This window comes from Dendrobium catenatum, unplaced genomic scaffold (assembly GCF_001605985.2).
Source record: "Dendrobium catenatum unplaced genomic scaffold, ASM160598v2 fragScaff_scaffold_1220, whole genome shotgun sequence".
In the NCBI taxonomy this organism is placed as follows: domain Eukaryota; kingdom Viridiplantae; phylum Streptophyta; class Magnoliopsida; order Asparagales; family Orchidaceae; genus Dendrobium; species Dendrobium catenatum.
In genome coordinates this window covers 2748699-2764329 of record NW_021319682.1, presented here as the reverse complement: position 1 = coordinate 2764329, position 15631 = coordinate 2748699, and the positions used below count along the sequence as shown (strand labels likewise).

Below are 15631 nucleotides of genomic sequence, written 5' to 3'. Positions count from 1 at the left end.
GTTTTAGAAACATATATGCTCTTTGATCTTTATTAATTTCACTTGTATTATACATAACTTTATAGAGATCCTTAGATCTGCTTGTTTGAATCTTTTGTTTATACCTAGGATATAGATCATCCGTAGTTGTAGGTTTCGTTTGGGATGCCTTTCTTATTGCTTCTAAATTTTTTACTAAAAAGTTGCTTTAAGAAGCGATAAAAAAACTGTCACAAATGAAGCCGTAACCTCAGCTTTGCTTTCTAGTTGCTTTTCTTTTTAGGCACAAATCAGAAGTCTATATATCTTCATTACTAGTCATGAGCATGTATTGTTTAGTTGCTTTTATTTTTAGGCACTAATCAGGAGTCTATGGTTTCATTTGGGATAACTTTCTTACTGCTTATTAAAGCAGCTTTTTAGTATAAAAATTAAAATTAGTGTATTAAAAAGTTGCTTTAAGAAGCAGTAAGAACATAGTTCTGAAATGAAGCCTAAATCTTCTCCTCCAAATTGATCTTTGAGCCATAGCTTCTGTATCTTCTCTACTATCTTCATTACTACTCATGAGCATGTATTGTTTAATTGTTTGAAGGACTTCATCTCAAATGTTGGTTAAATATCGTAATTCATTCACAATCATTGAACAAACAAGCTAATATTAATCAAAGTCTCATGATAGACTAATAATTAAATTTATCAACGATAATTATAGTTTCTAGAAAAAAAAATTGTGCATTATTTCTTTTTGCATGTAAGAGCTCGAGAAAAAGAAAATATCGAGACAAATCATCAAAGAGAATTTACATAAAGGCTAACGAATAAAAAAAATTACTTAAAATGAGTTCAAAAACACAGTTCATCTTGGTTTGTTGGTTGGGAGCTTGGACTATCACAAAAGAATTTTTGAGTTTGAATCTTACGTATATGATGTGTTTGTGAGCTTACTTTAATTGGCATGACTATCTCCTAAAAAAAAAAGTTCTAATTTGTTTTTTGAGTGAACTCCCAAATAAATTTTTAATAACACCTTTGTGAGGCTAATAAGCGCCTCTACACAATTTGTAAAAAATGCAAGCCTAAAAAACAATGGTTTAGGAGATTAAAATTTTTTTAATTTATAAATTTAATATATAAAATAAATTCTAATTTGTTATTTTTGTACAGTTAATTCTAGAACAAATAGAACTGAGGGGTGCCTCTTATTGCATGCATCTCCTCAACTCCCATTCACACATTGTACTTGCACTTGATGTTGCTCTTACTCACAATCGTAATTGAGGATGAGAGATGAGAGAAGGTAACTCCCTAGAATGATTATTGAAGATCGTAAGTGATAAGAGTGGGGAGACTTTACACAACTATGATCCTCTAACCACCGTCGGCCACTTACGGCTCTTCGACTATTATCGTTGACTACAGTCCTTAGACTGCCAACGCCTGATTACAATCCTCGACCATCATTGCAGGATTACAGTCCTATGGTCCTCCAATCTCTGAGTCGTTCTCCGACCATCATCAACTGATTATGATTCTCAAACCACTGTCACCAAACTACAATCCTATTTTAGTTATTGTCTGGCTACGTTGAAGCCCATTGACTTCATTTTTGTCATCTACCATCACTAACCATCCATTGCTTGTAAAATTGATGCACATCGTCAACACCAACTCAAAGTCCTGACATCAGCATCAGGATTTATTTTAGACTTTTTGGTATCTGGTTTCTCCTCAAAGTAATACGACCAAATAAACAAGCAAAAGATCTCTTAATAGCTCCCATGCCATAGGACTCTTCTAACTTCCACAATATAATATGTTTAATGCATCATATCAACGCACCTTCCCGTGCGAAAGGGCATCATTTGTAGCAAATAACAAACACTAATGAAATAATTTCAATTAGGACAGGCCCCGTCGTTTTCCCCTTTTTTTTAGTTTTTCTCGTAAAAATTCTAATGACTATTATATCTCCTTATATGTATGTATGCTAGATTTCTTTATGTCATTATTGCACATAAAAGCCTCAATATTAGATTATGCGATTTCAAACCTAGGAAAATTTAATAAACCAACAAAAAGATGCCTTAGGCTACTCCTCACTCTCGGGAAAATTTTTAGGGCCGGTCACCTGACAGAGAGATACATCCTAATTTCTCTCTATCTGCAGTAAAAGAGCAGTTAAAGTCCAGTAACTGTAGCAGCTGCGCTTTTACTGTAGACAGTGAGAAATCTAGATACTTCTCTATGTCCGATATCCGCACCTAATAATTTGCCTCACTCTCGTCGGTTAGCACATTAGCATCATCTTTATGAATAGTTGTTCTTTGATATTATCGAAGCAAATCTTGAATGGTATTCATTATGCTGTTATGGCTGCCTTAATTTATTAATTTGTTCTGTTTTTGATAGTCCTGATGAACTGAGACTATCTACGGTCCACTTGAAAATGCCTTTCTATCAAATGTTCTGCAATTTTTGTGGGGAGAACGGAGGATAGTAACAATCGTACAATGAAAGTTGTAGATACTATCCTTTATATGAAACCCTTTGTGAAAATAAAATAAAAATTTTAAATATCAAGATGTCTTTTTAGTGTAACGGTTAGAATTTCATTAAGAAGTTCAAAGTTAAACATGTTTGTACGTGAGCACTTACTCGTAGGATGGGTGACCTCTTAGGAAGTTACACAAATTGGATAAAATCGTGAAGTCATTAGGCTAAAGAGAATAATATTTTAATAATTAAGAGTTTGTGCTGTTACAAATGGTATTAGAGCAACACAACAAAAGGAATGTAGAAACTTTGTGATTCTGGGTTAAAAAATTGACGAGGACGTCAATTATCTAAGTGGAGGAGATTATGAAACTCTTAAATATTGAATTGTCTTTCTATGTAACAATTGGAATTTCATTACAAATTACAAAGTTATGTATCCTCGTAGATGAGCATCTATTTATAGGATGTGTAATCTCTTAGAAAGTTATATTAATGGGACAAAACGTGATGTCATTAGATCAAAACGGATTATATTTCGATAATTAAGAATTTGAATTGTTACACATTATGCTATGGAGTCGACTACCAAGTTTCAGATTCTTAGTTTAGGGTTTCTAAAGTAGCTTTCTTTTAAAAAAAAATTAATTAAAAAATTGCATTAGAAAATAATAAGAAAGCCATCCCAAATGAAGCTGAACGATATTTTTATTTCTTTTTTAAACAACTTTCTAATTTTAAAATTGAAAATTTTATACCAAAAAGCTGCTTTAATAAGCAGTAAGAAAGTCGTCCCAAATGAAGCCTAAGGACGGCTTCCTTACTGCTTCTTAAAGCAACTTTTTAGTATAAAAATTTTAAATTTTAAACTAAAAAATTACTTTAAAAACAACAAAAAAATCGTCCCAAACTGAACTTTAATCAATCTGAGAAGATAGCCTACCTGCTTCAGATGGACTTTGTTTCTGTTCGGCTATCAGTTCCATAATAATTACATGTCTCTTTTTATCATAAGCTTTGTTGTAAGTGATTTAATATCAATTAATATTTTTACTGCTTAGGCTAGCTACTAAACTTTTTTCTTAAGACAAAATATAATCATAATTTTTTCAACTTAAAATTTTGATTAAATTTTCATTATAACTTTTGAATAATTGTCAAAATTATATCAGAATTTTATTCTTAATGCCCATTAAATTTTATATGATTTTTGTGTAGTTTCAGTAGAAAAAAATAATATTTTCAACCTAAGCTCTAAAATTTTGAGTGATATTTTATTAAAACTTATAAGCAATCATCAAATTTATATTATAATTTCATCATTAAAGTCCTTACCTCTTTAAATATGCATATTAAAAAAAAAAAAGAAATATTCATTTTATTTTGGATCAAATTACTCATTCTATGTAGAAATAGAAGTTGATACTCTTGCCTAAGACTTGAAGGATGGGTAGATCAAGTGAGCTGATCATATGTTTCTCTTTCCAGCACCTCTCCATTCCCTATGACCTTATAGGTAGTATGATCAGTTTATGCCAAAGTTTCACATGGATGATCTAGGCTTTCCAATCACATCAATTTAAGATTAGTAATATTGTAATATTGTATATGTTATTTAGATTTGAATACATCATTTGCACTCTAACGTTGTTGTTGCGGACTAGAACATTCCTGGCAGTAGAGATATATAGAGTTTAGCGTCTAAATTTGTATGAAGATCCAGCACACAGATAGATAATAGAGAGGGGTGTGAGAGTCATAAAAGACACCAAGATTTTTACGTGAAAAACTCTGAAAATGAGAAAAATCACAGGGTTTGGCCCAGCTGAAATTATTTCACTAGTGTTTGTAATCGATTACAAATGGTGCTCTTTCTTGGGGGAAAGGGCTTGACTCATTATATCATATAGAGCACATTGCATAGTTGGGGTTGAAAGAATCCAATGATAATGAAGTCATTCTCAAGAGAAAGCTGGTTTGTTCATTTGGTTGACAGAACGACGGAGGTCGGAGGGACCGTAGTCGATGGGTGACGGGGTGGGTGGATATATAACTGTAAGAATATGTAGCAGTTAATATGAACAATGACATTTCATATAAGCAATACAAATTATTAAAAACATTATAATTTAAGATATGTGAATAGTTTCCCTATAAAGGATCAATAGGTTATGTCATTCATATACTCATGCCAAGTGCAATGTAGATATATCATGAATTTATACATGCCTACAAATTATTGAATTTTATCTCAATTTATATATGATCACATATGTATCATTATACATACCATATAAAGCAAGTGTTCTGATATATATATATATAGGGCTGCAAACGAACCGAGCCGAGCCGAGTATGTGAGTGTTCATGTTTGTGTTCATTTAATATCAGCTTGTTCAAGTTTGGTTCATGTTTGTTCGAGCTTTATCGTTTGTGTTCATGTTTGGTTCATTTAAATCAAGGAGTGTTCATGTTCGGTTCATGTTCATGTTCAATTCATGTTCGTTCGTTTAGTGTTTATCGAGCTTGTTCGTGAACATATTTAACGAATTTTTTTAAGTATCAAACAAACACGTTCATGAACATATCTATGAACAAACACATTTATAATAAAAGCAATTGTTTATGTAACAAAGGTAATGATTATTTATATTTATTAATTCTATAGTAAATATTAATTATTTTTATCGAGCTTATTCACGAGTTCAAAATCGAACACGAATCGAGCTTTTATCGAGCTTAATGTCGAGCTTGTTCACGAACTTCAAATGATGTTGTTCGCGAACATAAATGAGCAGAACGCATCAGTGTTCATGTTTGTTTATTTAAGAATCGAGTATTTAAAATATTGTTCAAGTTTGTTTGTTTAGTTAATTAAACGATCGCAAACGAGCATTAATCGAACCAAAAGTTCGAACCGAACAACGAGTAGCTCGTCGAACGTTTGGTCCGGTTTGCAAGCCCCATTTCTATATATTATATATTATATATATATATATATATATATATTATATATATATATATATATATATATATATATGGCTCATTGCCATATGTATATGCAAATAAGACGGGAGACTTGATTATTTATGGTGATTTTTCTGTATAGGTCTAGTAAGTCAACCCTATATGAACAATCTTAATCATATAGTCATGTCACAAAAGAATAAATCTCATATCACATGCCACAAGTAAGTGACATTCATGTAAGAATCATTATTACTTCCTGTTCGTATATATAAATTTTTGACCTAGCGTCGCAGTGCTCTAGACTCAACATTGGCCACTCCCTCGAACTCAAAAAACTAGTGAGCTCAGCGCCGTACGCCCAAGCTCTGCGCAGCACTACTCTCTTAGCCAATTTTCAGAATTTAAGGAAATTAAATTTTAGAATGTTACAAGCTATGTATTGTCGTTTAGTTTGCATTATATTGTGTTATTGCTATTAGATTTTATTCTATTGTATTTATTTATAATTTGTATATTATAATTATTCTAGTTACATTACTATGTCAACCTCACAATTTGTTGTATTATAGCTATTAGATTGCCTTAGTTGTATCCATCGTAAGATAAACCATTTTTTAGCCTTTCCACAACCCTATTTGAACCATATATCATTCGAGCCAATTTTGAAACCTTTTTCATTTTCCGATCAAATTAATTTTGAGTACTATTAGAATTATATTTAAATTATGCTCAAACTACGTTTGATTATATTCAAATAATATTAAGGTTTCGTTTGGAATGACTATCTTTCTGCTTCTTAAAGCAAGCTTTTTAGTACAAAAGTTTTAATTTTTGCACCATAAAGCTGCTTTAAGAAACAGCAAGAAAAACCGCCCCAAACGAATCCTAAGTCACTACATGAGACTAAGTTCAAATCAGCTTTGAATATAGATTCGTTCAAATCAATTTTGTTTATGGTGATTTCATATTAAATAATCTATATATAATAAAGAGGATAATTTGATCGCAAAGGAACTTTAAACATATTTGTAAAGAAAATAAAGAAGCATATATATTTTGATTAAAAATAAGAAATTCCTGGCAATTTAATTCAACTATTTTCCATTCAAAAAAATATAACAAAAAATGATTGTTTTATAATTTTTCTCTTTAAAAAAATATCCTATTATACTCTGAAAAACATTTTTTATTATTTAAAAAATCTAGCTTGATGCCCTAATATATTTTGGACAAAAAGACATCCCTTTATTATACAAAAAATTATTTAGCCGCCCCGCCTCCTTTCCTACACTGCATTCGTCAAAACGACTAGTTTGTATTTTCTTATGACTCCGAGCGAAACATCTAAAAATGGTAAAAATAAAATATGGCTAAGGGTAATCTCGTTAAATGTCTTGATACGCAGACCGAACTTCTCCACCAAAATCAAGAATTTTTATTAGGTCCGGTGTCTTGACGTAGCTCTACATCCGGACGTCAATAACATGTCGCCACATGCTCTTACTTTTTATCGCGTGGACCCAGACCCGGTATTTGTTATATAATTGGATAATTTGTTGCAGACCGGTAGGGTATTGCTCGGCAACGAAGAGAGTATATATTGCGTCGGTTTTTGCTAGGTTTGAACTTCGGTAAGGGTTGTCAATTTTTGACACGACCGAAAACATATGACCCGAAACTCACCTGAAAAAATCCGGGCTTCAGGACAACCCACCCAAAATGGATCGGGGTTCGGGTCAACAAATCAACCCGTTTAAAAATCGGGTCGGGTTCAGGTTGACCCAGGCAACTCGAAATTGACCCGAAAAGTGACACGAAAATCATATTTGACCCGAAAACTCGAGAATTGACCTTATTTTGGACCCGTTTTTTACCCTGAAAAACTTTAAATTGTACCGATTTTGACTACGAAAATATAATCTTCATGGTGTTGTCAACAAATCGGTGTCATCGTGTGTCGGTTATGGTTCAGGTGTCCAGGGAAACCTGACCCGTTTTAAAAACGGGTCGGGTTTTGTTACCCAATTAGTCTGTGGTCAGTTTCCGGGTTGACCCGACACCCGAATCACGGACCCGATGTACACCCTATTGCTCGGTATGCTAGGTATTCGATATTGTACAAAAAGTCGGTATATTATCGTTATTTCCAATAATACTACATAAGTTTTCTAATAGTAGTTTTAGGTTTTAAATACGTGAACAATAATAACAATACAAAATATCTAATAATATCATGTGACGCATCTGGAATCGATGTCCAGACGAATTGAGGACCACCGGAAGCAATAATTTGCCCACAATACGAATGACAACCATAACCTTTCCTGATTTGCATTCTATCATCCGGCCCTCAAGAAATCTTTTCTTATAGCCCTACTTCCCCTTCCGCCGCTTTGACTTGAGACGGGAGAGATTAGAGAGGAGGAACGAGATGGAAGTGAAGGAGCTATGGGCGACGCTCGAGCACGCGATCAAGTCTTACACGGGGCTTTCTGCGGCGACCTTCTTCACGTTCGTGGCGGTCGCCGTTGCGTTCTATTACGTGGTGTCCGCCTACTTCGAGCCGGCGCCGGTGGCGAGAAAGCGGGAGGTGGAGGCTGAGCCGGTGGAACCGCTTCCACCGCCGGTTCAGCTCGGCGAGATCACTGAGGAGGAACTTATCGCTTACGACGGTTCCGATCCCAAAAAACCCCTTCTCATGGCGATCAAAGGCCAGATCTACGACGTGACACAGAGCAGGTTTGTATTCTTCAGCCTCTTTTTTTGTTTGAGGTTGAATTCGGTGGACCGATCATGCTTTTGGTCTTTATGTTGGGAATATACGCTTCTTGTTGGCCTTATGAGTTGGATTGAGGATATTTGCTTTATCGGTTCTGGAGCTTTGTGAAAATTACCAATTAATTTTATTAACCATCTTTTCCTTGTGAAATATTTATAGTGTGTTGCTTTTCTTGCCACTTTCGTAGGATTTCCCAAAATTTTCGAATCCAACAGTATTTTTAGCTGAAGGAGGGTATATTCATCTGCGTTCCTTTAGATTTTTGTCATATGTATTTTGTTCTTGTGAATTCTGAAGAAATCCCTCTAATTTCGCTTCTGTCTGATTCATCCTTAGGTTATGAAGTTTTAATTTCGTTAATCTGGTGTATTCTGCATGTTATCTTTAGTCCCAGGAAATGCTTTCCTAGTATCAGTTTCTTGATAACGTGCTGGATATGATTCTGCGTGTAAATGATTGGGTTCACGACTCAACGTAAATTAATGTACCGTGATTCAATTTTCTTTTGAGTTTTCTTATTCACTATAAGTTTATTTGATTTGCTGGATGGAATTCTTGCTGTGCAGGGGGAGCTTGCTATCACCATTTAGCAATGATTGTAGTTCCTAATTCTGCTGGGCATACTAGTTTTCTTTTATTAGCTCTTGCTTTCTGAGGAGTTTTCTTTTTGTCAAATTAGATTTATATGACTCTTAATGCTTAGAGCTATCAAGTGTTAACTCATTCATATCAAACCAATGACGGCGTAAAGGATTGTGCTATTTGTTTAGCGATGAAATGGTTTTTTATGCTGCAGATCATATGATGGTAACTGATTTGGTCTACTTGAGGTTTGTTGATTAAGATTCTCCATGAAACCACCAACCAAATGGTGCCTTGGAGAGAATTTTTTTTTCTGCGTAAAAGAGATTGAAATGGATTGTGGTATTTGTTAAGGGATGAAATAAATTTTTATGTAGTAGATCATGTGAAGGTAACTGATTCAATAATACTTGAGGTTTGTTGATAAAATTCCTTCGATGAAACCACCAAGAATTGGGTCTTGGAGAGAATTTGGCTCTTGTGCAAGGAAGATTGAAAAGGATTGTGATAGTTTCTTGGTGATAAAATGATTTTTTACATAGCTGATTATATGAAGGTATCTGATTTGAAACTACCTGTGGTTCATTAAGAAAGATCCTTTGATGAAACCACCAAGCAAATTTGGGTCTTGTGGAAAATTTTGTTCTTTGTGCAAGAGAGGCCTTCATCTTCTCTTGGGGTCTAGACCTTAATTGATAGGATTCCACTTAAGTATTAGCTGAACAAACCTCTTGAAATTATTTCTCACTTGTACATTATCTTGTCCTTCTTTTCTTTTTGGGTAATTTCTATATGGAATAAGAAGCCGCCAAGAAAGAGATATACATGGGAAGATGGTAGAAGAGTTGGAGAAAGGAGTGGGAAAACTCCTTCATGGATGTTTGCATGCATTCACGAGAGATGGCTTGATACTTGCAGTCAACAGAGAAATCAGAGCATATGGAGGATCAATTGTAAAGGAATTTGTTGTAATCATGCTGACTACAGGAGAAAGAAGTTTTTGGGGCTTCAAATCATCTAGTTTTTATTCATTAAAAAGTGAATTACAAACTCTAAACCATACACAAGATTTATGACTATCCCTCTTTTTATATTTGGAGGGGAATAGTTTTTACAAGTAAGAAGGGATTACAAGTATATGAAAGGACTCCCATTAATATATCTCTATGTAAGGGAGTTGTTCGGACAAGACTTCCGATTCATCATCAAGCAAAGAATCTTCTAATGGCTTGATGTTCTCACTCTCATCATATAATAGATCTCTATGTAAGAGGGAAGGCCCAAATGATATTTATTGTTACTTATATTTTCAATAATGTGGAATGGATCATACCAAATTGGTTTGAATTTTCACCCCTGTTATTTGAGGCACGCCTTGCTGATGTGAAGCCAAACAAGTTTTCCTCCAACTTGATGATGATCATGCCAACTTTTCAACTTTGTATTGATGCATTCAGTTGCTTTCCCAACTCGTCATGAGCCCATCAAATTTCCTCAAGAAATCGTTGTGCGCTTGTTGGGCTAATACATCCTTGAGCAATTATTGACATTAAATCAGCGACAAACTCCAAGTCCAAAAAGCTTTGAAGAAAGGTGGATAAGAATACTTTGAATGAAACAGGGCTTGTAGAGGCATGTATGTCATACTTGGAAATAGTTTGTATATATGAGAGGATTTTGTCCCATGCTTTTGATGGTGGGAGTTGAAGACTCTCAAAAGATGCATCACTATGCAATGCATGACCTTAATTTGGCTGTCCATTTGCGAATTAAAGGTCCAAAATTGACTTCCAAATGTTGCTTAGGAAGTGAGAGTTATGATTGGAGATGGAGATTTTTGGAGCCCAAAGTGAACCCACACATTGCATGATACTAACTATGTCACATCCTTGCGCACAATTGTTTGCTTGCATGCCATGAGGCTGAACATTTTGGAAATAGCATCTACCAACAACTAATACATAATTTGACCCTTACGGGAAATTTGTAGACATCCAAATTGTTAATTTTATAGAGTCAAAATTTCCTCATCAAATCTCTATAAGATAAGACTAGAACTTCTATTTATTGGAATACTGAATCAAGATTCGCAAATATCTTCTTTGTGGGCTATGAACATTTTTGTTGATATTAAGAGATCTTTTAAAATATTGTGGGAACTTGTGATTGATTTCATATTGTTAACCTACCTTGATATCACCATTAATGTAACCTTAGAAGTAGAGGGGCTATTAACCGAGAGATTTTTTTTAGTTGCTTGTTGGGGAGGCCTTCAACTTCTTTAATAAAGGGGAGCTTTTGTTTTTGGTTTTAGTAAGAGAAGAGGCTTTCAACCATAACATGGATAAACTCTCAGTTGTATATTTGCAATAGAGGATTTTAGAGAGTCACAAGTTCTTCTTTCTTCGCAATAGGTGGTTGCTTAGATAAAGTGGTATTTCTGTTATTATCTCTATTGTAAAATCAAATCCTATGTTCTCTTTGGTGTATGCTATCATTGAGGAAAGCCGTGACGCACGGTGAAAGGTTTTTGCACATGTAAACCGGCACATGGGCGCAAGTAGAAAGAAAAATTAGTGAATGTTGCTATAGAAGATGTTCAATATGCACTTATCCTCAATGCTGATAGTTCGATGGAATTGTTATTGGACTCCAACGCATCCTTCCATCCATCTTGCAAAATTGTTTCGCAGATAATTATGATAAAATGTTTATTGTTGATGATGAACCCTTGTATAAAACCTTAGAACTTGAGCGCAAGCGCATTTGTAGTTGTTCTGCACTCTCTGAAAATGCAGAATCTCTTCTATAAAAAAGAAAGAAAGAAAAAATCTTGCATTAATGTTACAGGTGGTTGCTTTTGTTATTGTTGATCTGATAATGTCCAAAGTTTTCTTAAGAAATTATGTAACATGAAATTAATTTTAACTCAATGGCATTGAATGCAGGCATGTACTCCTGCTGACCGTGTCATATGGTTTTATTGGTTATGGAGTTCCCCTTTTGTAAGGGTTTTTACTTTGTTGTCTTGTTTCAGGAAATTTCTAATGTTATGACTTGGATTCTGATGCAAGCAAAAATTAGGAAGATCCTAAAATTTTGCAAGCATACTAAAAAATCTTCCTAGAAAAATAACAAAATACAACCTTCATTGGCTAAAGATGACGCTTACATGTTTAGAACATAAAAACAAACACAAAACATAAAACAACACCTAAAGGAGCTTTCATTCGTCATTTTGAGAAGAAAGATACAAACGGGGTGGTCACTTACGGAAAGAAGAAAGAGGTAAGAAGCCCGAGACGAATTTTAAAGAGGGAAGGGGAAAGAAGTTAGCTCGCAAGCTACAGAAAACCCGCAGGTTTACATTCCAAATATTTTCTCACTCACAAAAACTCTCCTAAAACAGCCACAAAACAACCCTTATATAAGGGAAGAAAAAGTAAAAAAAGACATTTAATACATGTATTTAATGCACCTCAAAATCAGCCAATAGAACCGCAACAAGCAAGAACCGAAGGGGCAGCCGCCTGGGGAAGAAACCAAAGCATCAAAACAGCCCCAAAAGTGGGGGAAAACCGAAGCATTAAATGGCTCATAAAGGGGAAATCGGAAAGGCATCTTTTGGGAATTAAAATCGGCATGGGGAACACCAAAAGGCCTCTTTTGCTTGCATTAGATTCCGAACTGATGGATGAACTGTTGTATTATTTTTACTATAGCAAGGCTTTCCTAGGCCGAGCTTCTGAGCTTAAATGTTTTGCAATCCTAATTACTTACTTTCTCTGATGTTTATGAAGCAGTAGGATGTTAATTCTACAACTTAGCTTGTCATTGCGATTCTTATTACTTTTACCCTAAACCCTAATTGTCTGATGGAATGCTTTTTCACTGCTCTGCTTCTATCATAATTCTCATAGAGACGGGCTTGCACTTTTGATTTAAGATGGTTCTATAAGATATCAGGTTTTGGAATTGGTGATTTTTCTTTTGGTTTGTCAATCGATACTCATCCCCATCGGGTACTTATTTGAATGAATAAAACTCGTTCTTATATTACTAGAATACTTGTTCCAATGATGTTTCTTAACTGAAAGGCTTTTTCAAGTTTTTCCAATGATGTTTCTCAACTGTTATAGGAGTTAATAACTAACATAGATAGAGAAAATAATTTCATGGATACTAAGTGGAAAGGCGAGGAAGAAGAATTCCTCATATACATGGATCTATAACTTGTATCCATAGAAGACACGGATAAATTGCCCTTTCATCCATCAATGTTCAATCCTCAAATGTAACTAATGTCCCCTGCCCCCTATAGTGCTAATTATTTGAAAGTTAATATAATCTTATCAAATCCTACAAAACATTTTAATTCAATCATAATATTATTCTAAGTGGATAATTGATCCTAATAAAATAAATATAATTAAAAAATTAGAAGAAATGTACATAGACATAAATTATATCTATAAATTTCATTTTGAGAAGGCACCATTAAATTGGCCTTTTTTCCATTAATGTTCAATCCTCAATATACAAGACTCAGCCCCTATATTGCTAATTATTTGAACTAAATTGAAAGTAAATCTGATCTTAACAAATCCTACCAAACATTTAAATTTAATCATAATATTATTGTATGAGCATAATTGATTCTAAAATAATACAACAACATCAAGCCTTTATCCCATTACGTATATCCGTTACATGAATCTTTTTTCTCCATTGTGTCCTATTAAAAGTCAAATTCTCGTTTCAATCTAATAGAGAAAGATCATTATTAATATTTTCTAACCATGTCTTTTTAGGTCTGCCTCTACCATTTTTAACATAAGTCAAATCTAATACATCTACTTTCCTAACCGGGTCATCGGAAGGCCGCCCGTTTTATGTGACCAAACCATCCAATACGACTCTCTCTAATCTTATCTTCTACTGGAGCTACTCCGACCTTTTCACCTATATGCTCATTTCCATCATATTTTGCATTGAGAAGTACTATATATGAACTCCAGTTGATCATTCTTACACCCATCCTGTCTGTGTTTCTACATAATGGGTTTTGCAGGATGTTCTATGGACCCGGAGGTCCATACGCTTTATTCGCCGGCAAAGATGCGAGCAGAGCGTTGGCCAAAATGTCCTTCGAGCAGAAGGATCTCACCGGAGACATCTCAGGCTTAGGTCCCTTCGAGCTTGAGGCCTTACAGGACTGGGAATACAAGTTCATGAGTAAATATGTGAAGGTCGGAACAGTCAAGAAAACTGTTCCAGTCACTGATGGTTCTTCTGAGACTGCCAATGCCTCCGAAATAACCGATGAATCAGTTGAAGTTTCACACACCGCCGAATCAAACAACCCGACCGGTTCAGCTAAGCATGATATCGAAGCGGTCGATCGTGATGGTGGGTTCGAAATAATTGCAGAACCGAAGCTCGAAAAGCCGAAAGAAGATGTGGATGAAGCTGAAGCTGTTGCAGAGGCAAAGATAGAGAAGCTTAAAGAGGATGATGGGGACGTTGAGGAGAAGAAGGAATAAGTAAAGTCTGCTTGAGCTGAAGGATATTGGTATGAATTTCTTGATGCAGTGAGATTTGTGTCGTTTGCTGAATATATTTTAATCGGTATGTGTTATAGAAGCTTTTGGACGTTATGAGGTTTCGTTGACTTTTGTTTCAGTAATATGATCATATACATCATAGATACACATTTGATGATGTATTTTTAATAAGCTACTTTCAAGGTAAGTTTTTTATTTTATTTTATTTTATTTTTTGAAATTTTATTTTCCCTTTTCATTTCTTTTCTTTTCTTTCTTTTCTCTCTTTTTTGAGGTTTTTTCGCCAATTTTGGAGCTTGATTAACAAAGGAGTTTCCTTGTAGGCTTATTTTAAACAAAAAAAAAAAAAATAAACACCTTTACTTAAAAATGAATTAAAAAGATAAATGCCAATTATTAAAATTAAAAAAAAGGAGCAATCACATATTTTTCAAATTTAGTTTACTCCATTGTAACTGGTGCAACATTCTCGGATAAAAAACTTAACAGTTTGATGTATTAGTCCGAGCAAATGTGGGTATTTTGGATATTAATTGAGAAGGAGATTTTAATTCGACTTGCTTTTGACCCTGCAGAGTATTCTCATATTTTGAATTTGAGCATTTAGCATATTTATAAGAGTACATAGGAAGAATTTTGGATTTAAAATGAGACGTGAATTTTAAATAAAAGAAGCAATCACACATTTTTCAAATTTAGTTTAATTCATTTTTAACCAGCACAACATTCTCGAGCCACAAAATTAAGAGTTAAATGTACTTGTTGGAGCACAAGGGGGTATTTTGGATTTTATTTTAAAAGGAGATTTTAATTCAACTTGCTTATAATCTCATGTAATATTATCAAATTTTGTATTTGAGCATTTAACATGTTTGTATAGTGCATTTGCATGTCATCAGTATGTTTGCACTTTTCATTTAGGAGACACAGATGTATAAGATTTTCTTTTGGTGATTTGACGAACAACACTAAACTGTCTAACGTGAAAAAATATTCGCATATGATTAACTCACGCGGCATGTACAAGCCATATTTTTAATAACCATCATGTACATCACTTAGGGTGCTCATGCAACTATATCTGCAACAAGTTCGTTATTTAGAGTCATTCACATGAACATAGCTATTGGAAATGTGTAAGGGTCAAATATAACAACTGTTCAAGTGAATGCAATGTATCCTAAATGTTCCCATGGCAGCATTTAAAATTTATTATCGCTCGCATTTTATCCACTTGCCCGTGTGTTGCAGATCGCAATGT

General features: G+C 34.2%; 1 protein-coding gene across 1 annotated transcript; it reads left to right on the top strand.

The window, feature by feature from the left end:
- The first annotated feature begins 7810 nt into the window (after positions 1–7810).
- LOC110104380 (membrane steroid-binding protein 1-like) lies at positions 7811–14575 on the top strand. The gene is made up of 2 exons (XM_020833459.2): positions 7811–8184; positions 13878–14575. The coding sequence occupies exons 1-2, from the start codon at positions 7877–7879 to the stop codon at positions 14347–14349; spliced, it is 780 nt and encodes a 259-aa protein (XP_020689118.1). The 5' UTR covers positions 7811–7876; the 3' UTR covers positions 14350–14575.
- Positions 14576–15631: the final 1056 nt, after the last annotated feature.